The following is a 20,667-nucleotide window of genomic DNA, read 5'->3' on the forward strand; positions in this document are numbered from 1 at the left end:
TTTGAAGAGACGCATACAAGTAGAGGTAAAATTCGATACGTTATTCTGAAACATTCGTTGTTCTGAAATTCGTAGTAGTGAAATATTTTTACATTGAACCAACGGACATTTGGAAGGGGATTTTCGAAATATTCGTTCCATCTGAAAAAATTGTTAATCTGAGGTTCATTATAACGAGCCTTCAATGTAATTCAGTTCCTTTTTTTTTGTAAATTGATAGAAAGCATGCTGTTACATGCTTCCCCCAGATGAACAATGCATGCGCACGAGGGGGGGGGGGGCAAAGTCTGCCCCATACCTGTACATTCACTTTGTAGGAGGGCACTGTGATGAACCTACCCCCCCCCCCTCCCATTATGAGGAACCCTGCGCGCACCTATGGCCACTTCTACAATCTCTCTAGCAGCATATTTCTACTTCTAAACACCACCACAGTTTGATTGTAAGTGGGAACACAACCCCTACAATGTGCACTCAAATGTCTGATGCTGCCACTCAGCACATTCCAGCGGTGTTCGTGCAAGCATACATTAAGGCCTTTTGAAGTCTGGCTGACATAATGTTTGCGACAAGAAACTAGAATTACATACACAACGTTGTCGGCATGGTACAAATTTTTGTGCTTGATGTGGCAGCATACATTCCCCCTCTCCTTGCTCTCGTCAAGGAGAACAGGATACACAGCATTCAGAGGTGACGTTTTAGTAGTAGTTGTTCAAAAGAGTGAAACATAGAATTAACATTTTCTTGATCTTTTGTTCAACGAATGGGAGACTTGTCACTTATCATTGGTGACAAGGGCGGGACATGAATCCCCATGGGTGCAGCCCCAATGTTACTAGATTAAATTTGCTTTCCAAGCTTCGCCCAAGGTGCACACTATAATGTCTGCATTTTTCATCTCATCTCGCGCTCTGGTGCTGACGTCACTGCCTGCCCATAAACCATGCTTGCCCGGTTCAGCAGCCAGCTGCTCCAAATGTGTTTCCACTGCACTTATTTTGCAACTAGTGAATTCACCATCCTCGTGGATGGTGAATTAATGCATTTCAATTACAACTAAGATAAAGCAAAGGAGTAATTGAAGGTGTGAGGAATCGCATGTTGTTTGCCCTAAATTGCACATGAGACACATTGAAACTGCATAGCACAAAATAACTTATCTCTTTATTGTTTCGGCATATACATGTGACGTTCACTTATTTGGTTGCAAGTAAAACTTGTAGTGAGGAATGCCAGCCGGCAATGTTAGACTTTTACAATAAGCGATGTTGTTTTCCATGTTTGTGTAAGTCGTTTCCTGAAGGAATCTAGACAAATTTAAGAGCATGGTGTTTTCATTTTAAACAAAAATATTTCTTTCTATGTACCCATGAGGGAGAAAAATCACAGCATATACACGGGGTGAATGATGATGAATGGGGCGAAGCCCTGGAGGGAATCATTGGTAAACCGTGAAACTCTTCCATGAAATTCGCCCAGTACATCATATAAAGAGTGTGAAACACCGTGTATATATTAAAGATCAAACTTTTATTGTACTGTTGGTTTATGTGGTCCCTTCATTATCACCACTTTGTGATCAGTGAAATGCAGGGAAACGCCATCTAGTGAGCAATTCATTAAACTAGAGCTGGCTACATACATACTACTACTACTACTACAGAGGAGGGAACGACCCACACCCTAAGGAGCTTCGCCCTTAAAAGAAGAGCCTTGAAAAGTGTGGCTAGTAAAAGGTACTTAAGGGGAAGAGGTACTTTGACATAAAGCATCTTTTTATTTAAGTTAGGATGATGAAAACTTTGGTGATCGTGTATTTATGTGTGTACATATCAAATATGAATTCAGTTTTTATGTAGCCCTTACTACTGACTTTTTAATTAATCATTAATTAGAATTTCGTTTGATCACCTTTTTAATAAATTGGCTTCACGGATCCTGCTGAAGTAAATGTCATTGCATTCTACAGTTATCAAAGAGTGCAAAAAGCAAATTTTATGGTTCTAGCTTTCCTACAACATAAGTTATGAAGCTTCAAAGTTCGCCATTTGATTACTGAGAAAAGATATTTCCGTTAATTTCTCTCGTAAAAATTTACACTTTGGTACAGTAACATATGGCACTTTCTTGCACTCACTAAACATCCAGCTTTTCAGTAATACAAAAATGATCAAAACCTAGTGTACCAAAGCCGAAAAACGCTTGTCAGAAGAATAAAAGGTGGCCAAAAAATTGAAACTGAGAAAATAGCAAAACACAGAACTCGGTATCTTCAAGGAGTGCTACAAAAATGAAAATACTTTACTTTGCAAATAAATGCCTTAGAAGGCACCAGGAGAGTAGTACATTACATTTTTCAATCGAAACGGCACATTGCATGTCCTTTCAAGCAGTTTGTTGATTGCGGAGAAGTCGATGATCTCGTAGTTCGCCGCCGATGGGTCAGAGCCCTTGCACGCTGTTGCGAGCGTCCGCAGCTTGCACTCGCTGGCGGAAGTTGCCGATAAGCTGGAGATCTTATCTTCAGTCTGTTTCCGCTTTTGCACACAATCGACGCTAGTCAAGAACGTTGTGTCGAGGTGAAGTCGGCATTTCGACCGATGAATCTCGTTCCGCCGCCACGCCTTGTGCTGGGTGCGCTTCTAATGCATCCGAGCCATGATCTCGCTACTCCCTCATTTTTTTTTGTGCTTTTTTTTTTTCGAATTGATGAGCGCTGTGCAACTTTCGATATGGCTTCGCCAGGATCAATGTTTCAATACGTGGCCGAGAGTGTAGGCCTAATTCACTCCCGGCAGTTGCGGCGCACTTCGTCTGGCTCGCTTGGCTCCGTGCCAGTAAGCCGCCACAACGTGCAGTCTTTGTTGAGGATGATCAAAAACGCCTGCTCCAATTTCTTACCAGCTTGCACGGGTTGGTACTTCACTGACGTAAATCGACGAGAACAACATAGTGATACGACGGCGAGATGAACTTGTTGCTTTGCATGCGCTGCATTAGACAGCGCGGGGGGCCCGACTAATCGGAAGGCGTTATTTAGTCACGTGTGCTCACTGTGCCAACAGGCTCACGCGGTGGAACCTTCTTTTTTGGCACGTATTTTCTGCGTGAATTCTGAGTAGACGGAAACAAGGGCGGCGGGATATTCAAGAAAAAGCGCGGATTTTTCGAATGCGAGCAAGATGTCTGCCGTAGAAAACGTAAAACGACAACAGCGTGGCACAAAACAGGCCCATTTTTTACGCTTCCATTGCTAAATATTTAGCTAGCTGATGTCACATAAAATGCTGTCACGGCTGGAATACTGATCTAAGATGCATGAAAATTGGCGAGGTTATTCATCAGTAGCGGCAGAATCCAAATATAACATTTTCAAAAATTCGATTTTTTTTGCGATTTTTGGTCTCAAACACACGCTTCTGCACTTAAGTTCTCCGGTCATTGACTTTAGACAAAATACCTTGGCCCAATACTCATTGATTCTTTCCTCCAACGGTGGTGCAGCTCTGATGTCATCACACTTCTTCAGCATATGCCATTCACCCAGTGGCGGATCCAGAGGGGGGGCGGTAGGGGCGATTGCCTCCCTCCCCCCCAATGCCTGTGTCAGCCCCTCCCCCCCGCCTGCAGTGCCTGTCGCCCACCTCCTTTATCAAGTTGCTTTGGCTACCATTACACAAAAGGGAGAAGAATCTTGTCCCCTCCCTCTCTCCTCACCCCTACCCTACCACTGCCCCCCCCCTCCCCCCGCGGTCAGATGAAGGAACCACGCCCCCCAAAGTTGGCACCTGGATCCGCCCCTGCATTCACCAAGTGTCATAATTTCATCATCATCATCATCAGCCTGTCTACACCCACTGCAGGGCAAAGGCCTCTCCCATGTTCCGCCAATCAACCCGGTCCTGTGCTTTCTGCTGCCACGTAATACCTGCAAACTTCTTAATCTCATCTACCCACCTAATTTTCTGTCTCCCCCTCACGCGTTTGCCATCTCTTGGAATCCAGTCAGTTACCCTTAATGACCACCGGTTATCCTGCCGACGTGCTACGTGCCCGGCCCATATCCATTTCTTCTTCTTGATTTCAACTATGATGTCATTAACCCCCGTTTGTTCCCTGACCCACTCTAATTGTCATAATTTGGTTGTCACTAAAACTGGCAACAGCTGCCCTGCATGATAGTGTAGCGATTTAACTTCATCTTCTCTGTCATGACATTTGTCACATACCTTGGGAGCACTTGCATATTAGATGGAATTGAGAGAGATGGGACACGGGGATGGCATGGCAAAGAGACTTTATCACACAAAAAGGCAAAAATTTAAAACACACTCAAAATTCATGCCGAAAAGAACTGAGAAAACTATTATTTAGTCTCCAACCAAAGTTACGAAAACACATAAGAACCCGACGTTCGGAACCGGCTTAGTTCATTCCTCGGGGGGGGGGGGGACTGCAGCGTCTTGAAGGCACTCTCACGGCGGTCAATGACCCCACGCATTACTGCGGAGCGTAGCCCATGCGCATAGACCGGGGGGAAGGTTCCGGGGGAACGGTTGATGTTTTGAGTGGTTCGCTGAATGTGCCACAACTCCAGTAGTAAGACTTGTTGCTGGGCGAGTTGGTTGAAATCTATGGGGTACATTTTAGCGCAAACTGTGAAAGAAAGCACGGGAAAAGAGTAGAGGAAAGCAGAAAGGTCGAGCGCTAAACTTCAACTGTTTATTCGAAAGGTGAGGCCAACAACAAAGAACCATGTGCGCATGCGCGCGCCAGTAAGGGAAAAAAATCACACTTTCATGTCAAAAAATTGCATCTCGTTTTGGAACAGACAAACAGACGTATCACTGATGCAACTCGTGCCTCTCTTCTTAATATGGAACGCCTCCAATAACTCTCGCGCTAATGTGTCACTGCTCCTGCCTATTACCTGGATCTCACGAAGCAGAGGCTCACAATTGCAGGCTGCGCAATGCGCGGGCAAGTGCGCGTTTCCTTTATTCTTTAATGATAATTCATGCTCCCGTGCTCGGTCGTTGACACATCGCCCAGTTTGGCCCACATACGTCTTCCCACACGACAGCGGTATCTCATATACAACGCCCGTCGTGCATTTCACATAAGGTCTGGTGTGCTTCTTCTGGCAACCGAACTTTCTGTCAACGCGACTAATTCGCGGACACAGTCCGGCCAATTTGCGTGGAGCCGAGAAGACTACAGGCACACCGTATCTATTGGCTACCTTCTTGAGGTTGTGGGAAAGTTGGTGGACGTACGGGACCACTGCGGGCTTGCCTCCTTTTTGGACAGGGCTAGGCGTTTTCCTTTTTAGGCCCTTCACCTTCTGAAGAAGGGTTTTCGAAACGGCCTGCTGAGTACGTCCACATTCTTATGCACTGCTTCTGTGCATAAGAGTGCTTATGCACCGAAGCATTCTTATGCACCTGCCAAGGTAATTGCACATGTTTCGGACGCATTTCATAATGTTGGCGTGGAAAAGCGATTATTCGGGTTGGCTTACGGGCGCAGTCTCAGCTTCGTCTTCGCCATCGGCGTCCTCGTCGCTGTTATCATCACCACAAACGGCGCTGACGATGTCATCGGCACTTCATCGTCAGTGCATGCTTCATCGTCGCACTGCACATATTCCTCGAACATCACCGAGGCATCCATCGCAAGTCTTTCTGCGACTTCTTGCCACATGCCACTCGATTGCATGTCTTTCTTCGCTGCCTTGTTCACCTTCAGCTTCAGATGGACTTAGTACCAAGCCTACCTTTCTCCAGCAATTCTGGATGGTGCTTGTTGTAACGTTACACCAGTCCCTGGTAACCATTTCTGTGGCCTGTCGCACATTGATGGAAGTAGGGAGCTTCATTGGAAGACTTATTGGCAATTGCTGAACGAGGCGTGTTCGGTAATGGGCCTTGATGCTTTTTGTGACTCCTTGGTCCAGTGAATGGAGCAAGGAAGTACAGTTAGGAGGTAAGCACTCTAGCTGCACATTTGCAGCCTAACATTAACAAGATGCACTGAGCAGTTGTCGGCGATAACCAGGATTTTCCTGCCTGCGCTCATCTGATCGTCCACCTTCAATAGCCACTCGGAGAACAACTCTTGTGTCATCCATGCATGTGAATTGGCCCGATAATCGCATGGCAAAGAAACAACGTTACTCATGCAGCAAGGCTTCTTGTACTTGCCGATCACCAAGGGTTTCAGCTTGGTGCTTGTGGTGTTGCAGCAGAATAACACCGAAGTCCGGACTTTGGATGGCTTGCCGCCTTTGCAGCTGCTCCCCTTAAAATGCATAGTTTTGTCAGGAAGCATTTGATAGAAAAACGCCGTTTCGTCTGCATTGATTCTCGCTATTTTTGCGCATATTTGCTCATCGTGGTCATATGCTCTGCCATTTTTTTAGCCCCCATGGAGGTCTTCGGTAGCTTGTGAAGCACTGAAACTGCATACAGTGAAATCTTGGTGATACGATCGCATCTCATACGAATTTCGGGGTGATACGAATTTTTCGTTGGTCCCGGCTAAGGCCCATTGGCCTGCAGTGTAATGGAGTACGGTTGTTGCGAACCGATTTTCACCCAGCAACGTTTGATACGAACGCACGCTACCATCCAGGTACGAAGAGGTTCTGTCCGCTCAGTCGCGGAAGACGCACCAAGCTCGTGCGAGCGCGGGGACGCAAGCGTGGGCATGCGCACCGCACCGCAAAATCATCAGAACCACGGTATAAAAAAACACTTTTCTTACGGTCAGAATAAGCCTTCAGAGACGCTTCACGGCCTCCAAGATTGTGCGCGCGAATATTTGAGGCTCTTATGTGCCTCCGTGTGCCTTCGCGTTTGGATTACAGAGGACATTAGGCTACAGAGGGCGTTAGGTTACAGAGGACGCGGGCTGCTGTCCTTGTACTGTGTTTACACATGCCTGCCTCGTGCATCAGACATCCTATGAAAGGAGGTGGACGTGGACCGATAGAAGGTGAGGACGGTCTCGGCGAAGGAATGAGGCCTCACAACGTCAACATGCGCAACCGTTGAGGTCGCACTTGTGTGGGCACGGCCGTATATCTCCCAAAAAACATCCCCAACACCTCCGCGATAACAAAATCATAACACCGGATCGTGGTTCTGTAATTTTTTGGCTTTGATCCATCGCGTCAAAGCGCTTTGTTTGTTACTTTCGCTGCAGTACTTTGATGTCATGCAAAAAAACATACTAAAATTTGGAAGGGGCTACTGCTGTCGCGAGTCACGATGCACCTGGTCCATTAATTAAATACGCGTGTACGGGCCGCATATTTACAAGTGCTGGTATGATTGCCAACATCTAAACAGTTAACTGACAATCATCCAGGATTCTTCCTGACGTTCCTGCGGCCCTGAAAAACAATAAATGAAAAGGTATGCCAGCTTTCTATTGTCGCATGCTAATTTTCCATGCTTTCTGGTGATACGAATTTCGGATGATACGAATTTATTTGGTGGTCCCGTGAGATTCGTATCACCGAGGTTTCACTGTATGCAGTGCCCACTTCTTGGGTGATGATGAGAGAAGCTCAATAGCCCTGCGCTCTGCCTATATGTACCGACACTTTTTCCTGCATACTATAGCAAAGGTGACAATGTGACCATACAATGAAACGTTAAGGATCTTCATATCTGGAAGGGGACACGGCCATTGCCATAGCCAGGTGCATGATACAGTCGAACCTCGTTATAACGAACTCCGCAAAATTTGCAAAATAGTTCGCTATAGTCGGAATTCGCTATACAAAACCGCACCGAAAAATCGCCAAACCCTGGCGTGAATGGGTCGGCAGCAAGACAGGAATCGACAAGACACTTACTTGAACAAAAATACATTTATTGGGGCGAAAAGAACCCGTTGCAACCTAGCTTGTTTTTTCTGGTTGATGACATGCCATATACTAATGCCTTGTTCTATCATATCGAGGTATTCCACAAACTTGAGCCTGGTGCCTTTTATCGTGCTGCAGTAGCGCCGCGCTAGAGCCAAGCCAGCCACATTCTCGCTAGAAATTGGCGGCAGATTGTTTTCGGAGACTGCAGCTTCAACTTCTGCGGCTTCAATCCCGGGTTGCTGGCATGTCACCTCCGCAGCGATTTCCACGTCAGTCAATTCGGCAACTGCCTTGACACATCGTCGTCGCCAACAAAGTCGTTCAGTGTCAGCGTGTCCGACATGTTGCACACCAATGGTGAAAAATCGCTCCACATTTCGTCAAGCTCGACAACCTCTTCAGAGCCCTCAACATCTTCGGTGGGCTCTTCAACTGCCTCAGTGCCAACGGTGAGGCCAGCGTGCCGAAAGCAGTTTGTGATCGTTTCTTTCTTCACGCTCTCCCAAGCAGCCTTAAGCATCTGTATGGCGCCCAACAAGTCAATTTTCAGGTCTTCATTCATTCGAAGACGAATGAGCAGCTGCTCGATGAGCCTTTGCTTGTAAATCGCTTTGAAGGCACGGACGATTCCTTGGTCTAGAGGCTGGAGCTTAGAAGTGGTGTCGGGCGGCAGAAACTTGAGGTCGATGTTGCTCAATGGAACATCTGTGGAGTGTGCTGAGCAGTTGTCTACGAGGAGACACACTTTTCTGCCCTGACACCCAAGCTCCGTATGCCAGTCCCTCAACCATTTTCCAAACAGCTCACCGTGTCACCCATGACTTTTGGTTCGAAGCATAGGTGACTGGGAGGTCGCGGTAGCGTCTCATGCAGTTCGGTGTCTTGAATTTGCTGATCACAAATGGACGAAGCTTCATCGAACCATACATGTTCACGGCAAGCAGGACCGTGATCTGGGCTTTGTTTTGCTTGCCACCGTGACATTTCTGCCCGCGGGTGTCGAGAGCTTGCCGCGACAGCATCTGCCAGAAGAGGCCTGTTTCGTCCGTGTTAAAAATGTCTTTTGGTTGATACTTGCCATGAAGTTGGGGCCACTCTTCCTTCAGCCACTTGTCCATCGCTGCGGCATTCGCCGACTCACTTTTGCCCATGACAGCCTTTCCAACGATGTCGTACTGATTCTTAAATCGTTGCAGCCGCCCTGCACTGGCACTAAAATCTTTGGCATCGAGGATGAATGCAAAGTCTCTTGCCTTTTGCTACAGCATTGGCCCTGACACACGAATATTCCTAGCCCTTACGTCAACGAACCATGTTTGCAGACATTCTTTGACTCGTTCGAAGGCAGCAGGTCGAATACGCCATGCGTTTGCATGCTTCATGCCGTCTTGCTCTGCAATGTCCTTCTTCTGCTTCAGGACCGTGCTTAATGTGCTGTGCCGTATTTTCAAGGCTTCAGCAACGGCTGACTTTTTTCACCTCTTTTGACGCGCTGAATAATTTCCAGTTTTGTCGCATACGTCAAGGCAGTTCGTTTCTTCCTGTCTTGTGCCATGGTGACGGCACACAATACCGCCAAGCTTCACAAAAACGTGCCAACAGGGGAAACACCACATACGATCAACAACAAAGCAGCCGCAAGCTTAGAATGGCGACCTGCAAGCTCATGTGTCCATGCCGTCAATCGTCTATCCATGCTACTGGCGCGTCAGGTGCATCAGATTTTAGCAAAATCTCTAGAATCAACAGTAAAAACGTCCGTATCCTTATCCTTTGAGAGTGAACGATGCCGATCTCGGAAGCCGTAAAAAAAAAAAACACCGAGAACTTCGAGTGCTCCGTAATGCATCCTTCAGGCTACGCGGCAGTGACAGGGTCTCCCATCTCTCGACAGCAGAGGCACTCCTCCTCGCTGAAGTTGTCGAGTACCATACAATGTTTGCAGTCACACCTGAAGCAGCACCAAACGAGTGCTCAAAAATTTGACATTTGGCTTTATTCATTACATGCTGCATGCAAAAATTTATGAAGAATGGAAAATGTTCTATACATAGCGACTGGAGGCACCTTTTTGCATAAGGTACTATTCTTGGTTGGGAGCTGTGCATGACAAGGTAACAGGGATATTATATTGAGGGGGAGTCTGATTAAGGTCGAATTCCTTGATCAAAGTTCGATTCCTCGAGGCTTAGCTTCCCTGTGGTGCCACTTGTAATAAATAAGTTCTGTCAGTTGTTAGTCTGTCAGTTGCTGGTTCTGTCAATGTCATCTGGGTCAGTTGTTATATCTTTTTAAAAGAAAATTTGCATCAGTATGACATTTTGGCATGCTGCAGTGCACATATGGCAAACAAACAAAAAATAACTCACGTTATAGGTATGTCAGCAGCCAACATGGATGCAAGCGAATGCACGCGCTTGCACCTCCAAGCCGGCAGCACTCGGTCCTGGTGTGTAATACAATTTACACCAAACAATTCACTGAAGCCATAGACAAGGTATGCGCTTTGGATGTAGATGAGTATCCAAGGCACTTATCTTTTTTTTCTTTCCCCTTGAACTCTACCGCTCCGGTTCTGTTGGTCCTGTCGTCGTTGAACGTCTCGCTTGCAGCAAGAACACAACTCGCTGACATGGCCGATCGGTCGTGCTGAACACATGAAGTTCTGCAGCAGCCCGTGTACCAGATGGGAGAAGCAACCAAGTACATTGGTACGGCTCAGCAAGGCACTGCAAAGCGCTGTTGATATTGTGGAAGACCTGGGCAGTTCAAGACACTAGGCGAATTCTGCTGCACTGTGGATCCTATACCACAAATGCTGTTGATGGGACCATGATTCGTAGTTCCTATTATGCTTCTGGTGCCAAGCCAGCCGATATCAAGATTTTCCAATGCACACCCTTGTGCTGCGTCATCGTCCAAGCATTTTTCGCCGCTGCAAAGTACTCGAGAGGCCAGACGAACCATCGTTAACAGGGATTTCAGCCATAATTCCACCTAAACGTGTATTTCAGCCACAAGGAGCCTGCAAGATGAGCATCGAAATGTCTTGCATGCTGATCTGTCTACTTGCTGTGGAACAGACTGGCTGGTGTTCTCTGTTTCATTTTCTGAAGATTGCCAAGGTCATCCCTGATGGCAGTGCAGTAATAGTTTTGATGGCAATGAGGGCATGTGCCAATTTTTTGCTTCCTTGCAACCCAGCTGCTTGTTTCAACTTTTGCACCTGACACCCAACGTGCTTTTGCACGTGCCCAAAGCATTATAGCCATTGTGCGCTGTTCTTCTGATAAATTTTCTTCATGATTGCACAGCTTTGTAAATCGGTGTCGCTGTAATAATGAACATATTTCTAAGTTCATCTGTCAAATATCAAATGTCAAAGATCTGTCAAATATGTGGTATAGCCCAATGGATTCCATGCCTTCAGCATTGCCTGTGTGGTAGGATTACACTTTGTTTGTCTTGTCTTTGTCTCCGAATTCGGCAGTTGTGGGACCCAACTTGCTTTTGAGTTTGCATGCCTTAAAGCAGCTCAACAAAGACTCTGCCTTGAGTACTCTTCCTGTGTCTACGGAAATCACCGACATGCAGCCCTTAAATCATGAGAGCCCCTGTTTTTGCCACGTGCCAACACTTCGCTGTTCATTGCATGGCACACTTCTGCAGCAGCAGCAGTCACCAACTTTGATGCAACAAGGTTGTTGTTGTTGTTGTTGTTGAAGTGCTTTTTTTTATTCTTCACACAATCATAATTATACATATGTCTGGACCAATAGCCTGGAAAGGTTAGTAGTATCCGGTCCAGTGTTAAAAATACAACAGACAGGTCAGGTGCAGAATATAACAGCACGGTATTCTATAACGTATCATAAGTTATATTAAACAAAGGTCTCCATGAAATACACTTAATTAGTCAATGTTGTCAGATTAGAGATCCTGGTTCTCAAGAAAAAAGTATTTAGTACACTGCTTGAAGTTACGTGCGGTTTTAACCTCTTAAAATAATTAAAATAATGGGATGCACATGCAATCCCACAGTGCATGTGGACATCTGTAGGATTTCAAGAGCATGCCCCCAAAGTAACAAACAATGTAGACTCTCGAAGGAATAAAAAATTGGCACTCCGCACCTCCACTCATGAGCAATGGTGGCTGCTACAAACGTTTATCATAATGCTTCCCACTCACACTATGTGGTATAGTATTCATTCGTGAAACCTGCGAGTGGACAAACTAGTATGAGAAGCTCACTGCCAAGTGTCTCAGCATGGTCAATTGAAGACTGCTTTTTTGCATAGTCACTTGGTCAGAGGCTTTCACTTGTAACATACTGTAGTGTCGGCTCGCGGTGTAACTGAAGATAACAAATGCGCGCATCCCATACCACACAAGACTAGGTAGTTTATTCCAGCATGCCCGCACATATTTGGCCATGTTTATTCCAGCATACAATACAGTCAACGTCCGATTTGCCGGACTCATCTGTGGCACCGTCAAGTTCCCCATAGAGTCAATGTATTAAAAAGTCTGAAATTCCGGACGCTTATAGCCTTCGCAATCCGATTTCCTGGACTTTTTACTGTTAACCGCCGACCCGAAGTCACCACCGACGCCGCCATTTTGGTTGTTTTCATATCCTCAAACCCACCATACTCGCATCGCAGGTGTGGCCAGCAGCACCGCCGCAACACGCCGCGACTGCCGTAACCTCGAAACCGCACGTGTCAATCCGTTGCCAGCCGTAGCTTGGCCAAGCCAAACCTCACTGTGTTAGTTCACGTTAGAGATGGGCGAAGCGGCTCACTTGAGTGAGGGGCTCCGAACGGCTCAGCTCACTTAAGTGAACCGACTCATTTGAACGGCTAACCGGTTCACGGTTCACCTAAATTGACGGAGGAAGGAAAAACACTAGGAGGGAGAGGAGGCAAGAAGGAGGCTGCCTCCCCCCCCCCCTCCCCGCTTATGCACCCCTCTGCAAAATGTTCTGGAGACGCAGTTGAGTGCCACGTGCTTCAGCGTGACTCGGGAAGCCTAGAGTTATTGTATAGATTGTATATGCTCCCTACGGGAGCAGAGTTGCGCATAGGTCCGGCTAGCAAACACAGCTATGCGGCAAAGCTGCACTCTGTTTTGGCAGTCACAAAGTGCCTCCGGGCGTCGAGTCTCCTCCCGGGATCTGACAACGGTACATGTTTAAGCGTGTCGCCAATGGACGTGCATGGCGTGTCCATGACCGGCCATGAAAGAAGAAACCTCCTTTCGTTTCGGGACTGTGCCACAGGAGTACAAAGGCTGACTTCGCTTGAGAGACAGTTGCTGCGTCATTTAATCCCACCCTTCACCCTCTTTCATTCAAAATCTCTTCCCCCTGACTTCACAGCTGTATTTTTGGGGGAGTCGCGCCTGTTCAGCTGATAGCGCCACTGAGGGATCCTTCTTGTTATACCGATTCGCTGCGACGGCGGGGAGTTTGGCTTCTCCGCAGTGCGTTGTTGCTAGAGGCGTTTGGAAAACAGATGCGCTACTCTGTAGCATATACATAAACTCTGGGCAAGCCAGTATCACACCACCCTATCCCTTCTCGGGTTCTGAAACTAGGACATGTTCATGGTCGATTCTGCGGGGGCCTGCAGATTTACGCGCCATCTGGGAGCAGCGATACAAAGCAAAATACAGTAAAACCTCGGTAATTTGTGCTCGGTTAATTGGGAATCCCGGATAATTTGTATTATTTGCGCGGTCCCAAATTTTTACATGTAAATTTAACCGGATAATTGGTGCGGCCAGTCTGCGACTTCCCGGTTAATTGGCACACTTGGCCGCGACTTCCAAGATATGCAAAGGGTGTTGCGAATCTCGGAGGCTGTAACTAAAACATGCATTTTTTTTTTTTTTTGATGTACGGATCTCGAAGGCCATGTTTTTTTTTACCGGAAATACGTCGTAGACGCCATGTTTTAGCAATTGCCAGGCGGCGATGCGTGCGGTTGCGATCATGATCATCATCATCTCAACAGCGATGTTAGCCACTCTAGCGAAGTGAATGTTTTGTGGAGTCTTTGTGCCATTTGGATGTCGGCTGGCGAGCATTGTGCGATTCGGTGCGACTGCTCCATTTGTCTCCTGTCTCCGCTTGAGTGTCTTCCCTGTGAATTAGTTGATTGAGGTGTGCTTGGAAGGAAGATGCCAAAGTACAAGAGCTTGTCCCTGCACGAAAAGGTGTGCTTAATTGAAGAGGCCAGCAAGTCGACGGCGTCGAAAACGGCTCTCGCTGAAAAGCACCACGTGCGTCTTTCAACGCTGTGCAACATCATCAAGAATAAGGAGAAAATTCTCGATGCTTACAGCAAGACGCACTCGTCAAAGCGTACACGAGTACGCCCGCCTACGTACGCCGACGTTGAAGCAGCTCTGATCGACTGGCTGCAGAAAGCCAACGCAGCACACCTTCCTGTGAATGGGGCCATATTGCGTGAGAAGGCCAACCAGCTGGCGCTGCAACTTGGACATTCTGAGTTTAAATGCAGCAATGGATGGTTTTGCCGATTTAAGGAGCGCAACAACCTGACATTCGTGACTGTTTGTGGCGAGAGTGGCAGCGCGGATCAGTCTGTTGTCGACGGCTGGAAGCAGCACACCTTGGCTCCACTACTCGCCAAGTACGAAGCAGCAGATGTTTACAACCTTGATGAAGCTGCTCTGTTCTACAAAATGTTGCCTACGAAGACGTTCGCTTTGAAGGAGGCAGACATTAAGGGGCGGAAACAGAACAAAGATAGAATCACTGTTTTGTTTGGTGCAAGCATGTGCGGTGAGCACAAGCTGCCACTGCTTGTTATTGGGAAGACAGAAAAGCCTCGTTGTTTCAAAAATGCACGACTGCCATCCAAGGATGACCTGATCTATAAAAACAACAAGAAAGCTTGGATGATGGCTGCACTCTTTGAAGAATACGTGCGGCACCTTGACCGCAAGTTTGCGGCCGCAGGGCGCAGCGTTTTGTTCGTCGTCGATAATTGCCCAGCTCACGGCGACATTCAGAACCTGCAGGCAATCAGGCTGATCTTTCTACCCCCGAACACGACGTCGCTATCGCAGCCGATGGACCAGGGCGTCATACACCATACCAGGAAAATATATCGCTACAATCTGTTGAAACGAATGCTCCTTTGCTATGACAACGGAAAGGAGTATAACATTGACCTCCTCGGTGGTATTTGCCTCATTGTTCACGCATGGAGGCAGGTGGAGGCCACCGTTATTCGACGGTGTTTTGAGCACGCCGGTTTTGTGAAAGAAGAGGCAACCTCCGCTGAGTTTGCTGTCACCGCTGTCACTTGCCCGTTTGATGAAGAAGGGGAGACTCTCTGCGCTCGATATGAGGCTTTGCATGCGGACGAGGAGTGCACAGTGCAGACGTGTTACGCCGACATCGACAGCGAGATAGCTGCAAGATCGACCGATTCGGCCTCTGATGTTGACAGCGATGACGAGCCCTCCCGAGCACCCCCCTTGGCGGATGTCATCGATGCCTTGAGTGTTGTGCGCAGCTTCGTCGAGTGCAACGGCGGCGAGGCTGAGATGCTGCGCCTCATTGACAGGCTGGAAAATATGACTTTCAGTGCTGGGAACTACCGAACGCGTCAGTCACGCATGGAGGAATTTTTCTCCAAGTAGGCTGACTTGCCACAATAAAGGTGTGACTTCCGTACATCACGTTTTCTGGCTGATTTCTTTGATTTCGCGTTGTTTCGGATAACTGGGAATCCCGCTTAATTGGGATATTTTTCTCGGTCCCGAGGCCTTCGAATTAACGAGGTTTTACTGTACGTCTCGTAGCACCACTCTGCGTACGCTTCTCGCATGCTGCTCAACGCCACACGCAATGCTCGCGTTGCTACGAGCATTTATTAATTTATTTTTGGTCAACTGATAATGCGACAGTAAGAAAACCCTACGATTTCAGCCAATGGCGTGTTAGGATTTTCGTATAATAGTAGAACTCTGGGGCTGAAGCGCTATGCGTTGCAGCTGCCATAGACACTAGCGCCAGATTTCCCTCTGTTGTATCACTAGGAAACTCTGTGACCCAGTCCACATTGTTGTCCTGCCATTCAAGATTGCTTGGGCGTCAACTGTGATCCATCAAGATAAGAACAAAAGTTCCTGCACATTTTCTTTCGAATTTATTCAGTTCACATACACACGCTAACTATAACATAAGTGCGCTGTAACGCCATACAGAATTAACGCGAAGTACAATAAAAAAAAACGCAATGCAAAATGAAATACAACACAAAGTATGCCAAGCGCAATACAATAAAATAAAACACTTCAATAAAGTTCGTAAGATCCCCTAAACTTATTTGCAGTAAAAACGCTCTACATTAAATGCAGGTTATGATTAATAAAGAGTCTTACTGACTTTATCAGACGTCAGACGGCTCCTCTTTTCGGTACAGATTTGGCCTGCTTTGGAAAATATTCGTTCACAGGGAACACTTGTTGCAGGAATACATAGCCTTTTCAAAGCGATCGCATACAAGTTGGGGTAGATGAACTTCCTACTTTCCCACCACTTCAGTGGATCATTAATTTGATTTAAGTGAGGCTCGTTGAGGTACTTGTCTATCTCAACTATGGCCTGAGCTGTAGGGTCTCGTTTTCCTTGCAAGGAGCTCAAACTTGCGTCAAATTCATCTCATACAGAGGAGGTCTGACCAGGCGTCTCCTCGGGCTCACCGCTTGGTCCAGGCTCCGTACACTGGATAGCAGTTTTCACCTCCAAAATAAGCGTTTTTTGTGCCGACCTAAACTTTGTGTCGTCCCCAAAGCCCTATCATTTAAACCGCGGATCTAATGTTATTGCCTGAGAAATTAACTCGTTCGATTCTCGGTTACTGAACTGCCGTGTGAGACCGGCTATGAGTTCATTTGCAAGCTTTGCTACAGTCTCAGGAGCGTCTCTAGTTGTGTCAAGATACTGTCTTACTTTCTTCGTCATTATTCTAACCAAAATGGTCGTTTTAGACAACGACACATTTGCTTCAGCAGAAATTTCCTTAGTTACATCGTTAAATACTGACAAAACATTAACAGCGTGGGACAGTTCTCTCCATTCTAGATCATCCATTTGATCTTTGTACCCCAGTAAAGCTAAAGTTGAAACAACGGGCTCTTTGTTTTTCAGTAACCTTTCTAGCATGTCAAAGGTGGAATTCCACCGAGTGGGAACGTCTTGCTTTAATTTGAGTTGCTCTTTATGAAGGGACGCTTGCATCTCCCGAAGTTTTGCGAGTGCCGAGCTGCTTTTCTTGAAATACTGGACAATAGACTTAGCTTTATCGAGCTTTACCCCAATGGATGCCGAAATGGCATCTGTGACTACCAAGTTTAAGGTATGTGCAAAACAACCCACGTGTCACAGATTTAACCATTACAGCGGCTTTCATGTTAGCAGCATTGTCAGCGACAATTGCACAAATCTTTTTAAAACTTCATTCACCCACGCAGATATGTTGACACTTGTGTGTCTGTCGGAAAACTCCGAACATTCAATAAGACAGGATCTTAAGGAAGTATCCTGATCAATGTAGTGGGCAGTCAGGGCCTAAAAGCTAACATTGTTAATGTTAGTCCACCCATCGCATATGTTATGCAAACAGCTGGGGCATCATGCAAAGCTGATTTAATTTTATCTAGGAGTTCGCTATGAACAGCGGGCAACAAACTATTTGTTAGTGTCTTTCGGCTCAGTAAGACATAATTTGGATTTAGCATACTAACGAGTTTTCGAAATTCGACATCCTCAACCAGGGAAAACGGATCGTACTCTTTGCAAATCATCTTGACTAACTGAACATCAAGCATCCGTTCTTTCTGTGCTGACACTGGTCTAACAGCATCAACAAATCGGGACAATGATGATTGCGATAACTGGCTTGATCTAGGTGCAAGCATGGATAATGGAGTTGACGAAGCTGTCGACGTGGAAACTGATGACGGCAAACCTCTGTCTGATACACCCGTATTGTCTGATGATTGGGTCAAGGTCCTTGTGCTCGAAGAGCTTGGCAATGACGCCGAGACAGGAGCAGTAGGGTTGTCGATGCCCTCGCCGCTCGCGGAAGGTGATCGGCAGCGGTTAGGTTCAACTCGGCTGAGGGGCGTTGTGGGGTGCTTGCTCTTCAAATGCCGTCTGATATTGCCGGTCGAGCCAGAGGACAGCGAGAGCGCAGCTTGACAGTATCTGCATTTCGCCTTGCCGTCCGGCAACTTCGTGAAGTGGTACCAAATGTCGCTGGTTGAGCGGTTTGCCGACATAATTAATCTAGTCAGAGAAGAAAAAGGGAGAACGCTGTATTCGCATTTGCTTTAAATTACGACTACACAAATTAGATATAAAACGATGTCATACCGATCAGCGGCGGCCTGCCTGAGTCCTGACCAGCCGGATCTTCCGTTGTACTGTCACTGCTGTGGCGCCGTCACCGTGGGCTGCGGTCTCCTTGGCCTCGCAGCTTGCTCACCCGGACCGAAAAGAAGCAGTCTATCGGGCATGACATGACGGGCATGGCATCCCTCAGCGAGCAACGAAAGCATAGTCTTTTTGTGGATAGACCTGTTTCTAACAAAACGAGACAGTCTTGCAGTAGTGCTTCCCAGGAACCCAAGTCCTGAAAGTATTCAGATATACAGTCGCCGACCGTTTATTCGGACTTGGCGGGAACCGCTGAAAAGTCCGAATAATCGAGAGTCCAAAAAAAAGGATTCACCCGAAAAAAAGCACTTTTATTGGCCCAATGGCCGGAAACACTTGTCTATGCGCGTCTGCACACACGCACGCTTACGCGCGACGTAGTTGGCTTGTATCTCGGCCAGGGTCTGGCCATCGCTGTATGCAGACAACAGCACTGTCACAGCCTGTGCTAAATCCACATTTGATGGCTGTGGTGTGGGCGGCGCATCATCGTTGGAGTCGCTGTCCACCTGCGCCGGCTCGAGGACCTGGCGAACGATCTCATCATCGTCCAACTCTGCGCATGGCAGGACGGCACTGTCGAAGTTTGCGAACTCCTCAAATGGGTAACCGCCCCCACATCGACACCACTAGCACGGAGGTCGTCCAAAATGTCCGCTGCTGCGGTAGGCGGAGTCTCAACCGCGGGGTCCAGGTCTGTGGCACTGTCTTCATCCCCACTCTCAGTGTTGACAAATCCTGCGTGGCGGAAGCAGTTGTGGACTGTTTCTTGAGTCACCGCCTTCCAGGCATCGGACAAGATGCTGATGGCCGACAGCACATCCACGACGTAGCTCTTCCCACTGTCGACGCATAAGAGCACACGATTCAGGTGGCACGATCGGTAATTCACTTTCAAGTTTTTAATCACGCCCTTGTCCATGGGCTGCAACACACTTGTCGTGACAATTATTGTAGCGCAAAAGCAAGACGAAGACAAATGGTACACGAACACGACATGACCTACCAACTAGCCCAAGCCGCTACCCTTCTAAGTTACACTTGTCGTGTTTGGCGGCAGAAACTCCGAACATCAGTACCTTGTGGTTCTGTTGTTCGTACCGCCGGTCGAGTTTCTGAAGGTATTGTTCGAAAAGGTTTTGCGTGATCCACGCCTTGGTATTCGCTTCATACCAGACAGGGAGCGATTTGATGCCTTTAAAACATCTCGGACGTTTTGATTTCCCGATGATGAGGAGCGGAAGTTTCTCCGTCCCCGTCATGTTGCCTCCCACAACAACTGTCAGTCACTCTTTGCTATGTTTCCCCCCGTGACAGGGTTCGCCAGACAAAGCAAGAGTCTTGTCGGGCAGCATTTTGTAGAAGAGGCCAGTCTCATTACAATTGAAGACGTCTTCTGGTACGTACTGGCGCAGCAGTGCACGTAGTTTGTCGGCGCAGTAGTTAGTAGTTAGTCACAAGGGTTTGGTCAACCGAACCACTCTCGCCGCACATTCGTTTGAAGGCCAGATCGTACCTTTTCTTAAAGTTACGTAACCAGCCATCACTGAACTTGCAGCCGGTAATACCCATGCGCAGGGCGAGCGTCTCTGCTTTCTGTTTTAGCAGATCGCCAGACACGGGTATTTTCTTAGCTACCTTGGCACTCAACCACAAGTTCAGCGCCTCTTCAAGCTTCGGATAGCTGCCGTCACGGAAATTTTTCTGCGTACCTGCAGACACTTTTTCTGCAGCCTCCAGAATCTTCTCCTTCTGGTTCAGGTAGTTTGAGACGGTTTGCTTGGAAATCGAAAACTCGCGAGCAACTTCACACTGAGGTCGGCCGCCTTCCACCTGGCGAATAATCGCAGCTTTCTTCGCCATCGTCAACGTCTTGTAGTTGCCACGTTGCCCGCGTTTCTTCATTAATCCTGACGGCGCAGATGCAACGGGTGGCGTCGGAGCCATTTCAACAGCTCGCACGTCAAGGAACACACAAGAGAGCGAGACACAAAGTGCGAGATGCGAATCAGGCCTAGCCGCAGAAGCAACTAATAACGACACGACGCTAACACGCAACCCACTAAACCTCGAACCCCGAATCCTCAAACCAAACGCCACAGCGAGTCGACTCCAAGCGTGGCTTGGCTTGGCCGCAGTAGACGTTCAATGGATACCTGACTGGCTAAAAGGCAACCATTACGTGTAGCCAACGAACATAGCCTTCGAGATCAGCAATTTTTTTGCGTGAATTTTGACGCTGGCACGCCATCCATCGATAGCAAGTTTATTAACATTTCAGTGTTGGCAATCTAGAAAACAT

General features: G+C 47.4%; 1 protein-coding gene across 1 annotated transcript; it reads right to left on the bottom strand.

The window, feature by feature from the left end:
• Positions 1–8,156: 8,156 nt before the first annotated feature.
• On the bottom strand, positions 8,157–20,228 carry LOC119382117 (uncharacterized). Its single transcript, XM_037649849.1, has 4 exons — positions 19,882–20,228; positions 19,002–19,207; positions 18,736–18,921; positions 8,157–8,587 (listed from the first exon to the last, which is right to left on the bottom strand). Exons 1-4 carry the CDS (start codon positions 20,226–20,228, stop codon positions 8,157–8,159), a joined length of 1,170 nt encoding a protein of 389 aa, XP_037505777.1.
• Positions 20,229–20,667: the final 439 nt, after the last annotated feature.

The sequence above is a fragment of the Rhipicephalus sanguineus genome, chromosome 2 (genome assembly GCF_013339695.2).
Source record: "Rhipicephalus sanguineus isolate Rsan-2018 chromosome 2, BIME_Rsan_1.4, whole genome shotgun sequence".
NCBI classification, from domain to species: Eukaryota; Metazoa; Arthropoda; class Arachnida; order Ixodida; family Ixodidae; genus Rhipicephalus; species Rhipicephalus sanguineus.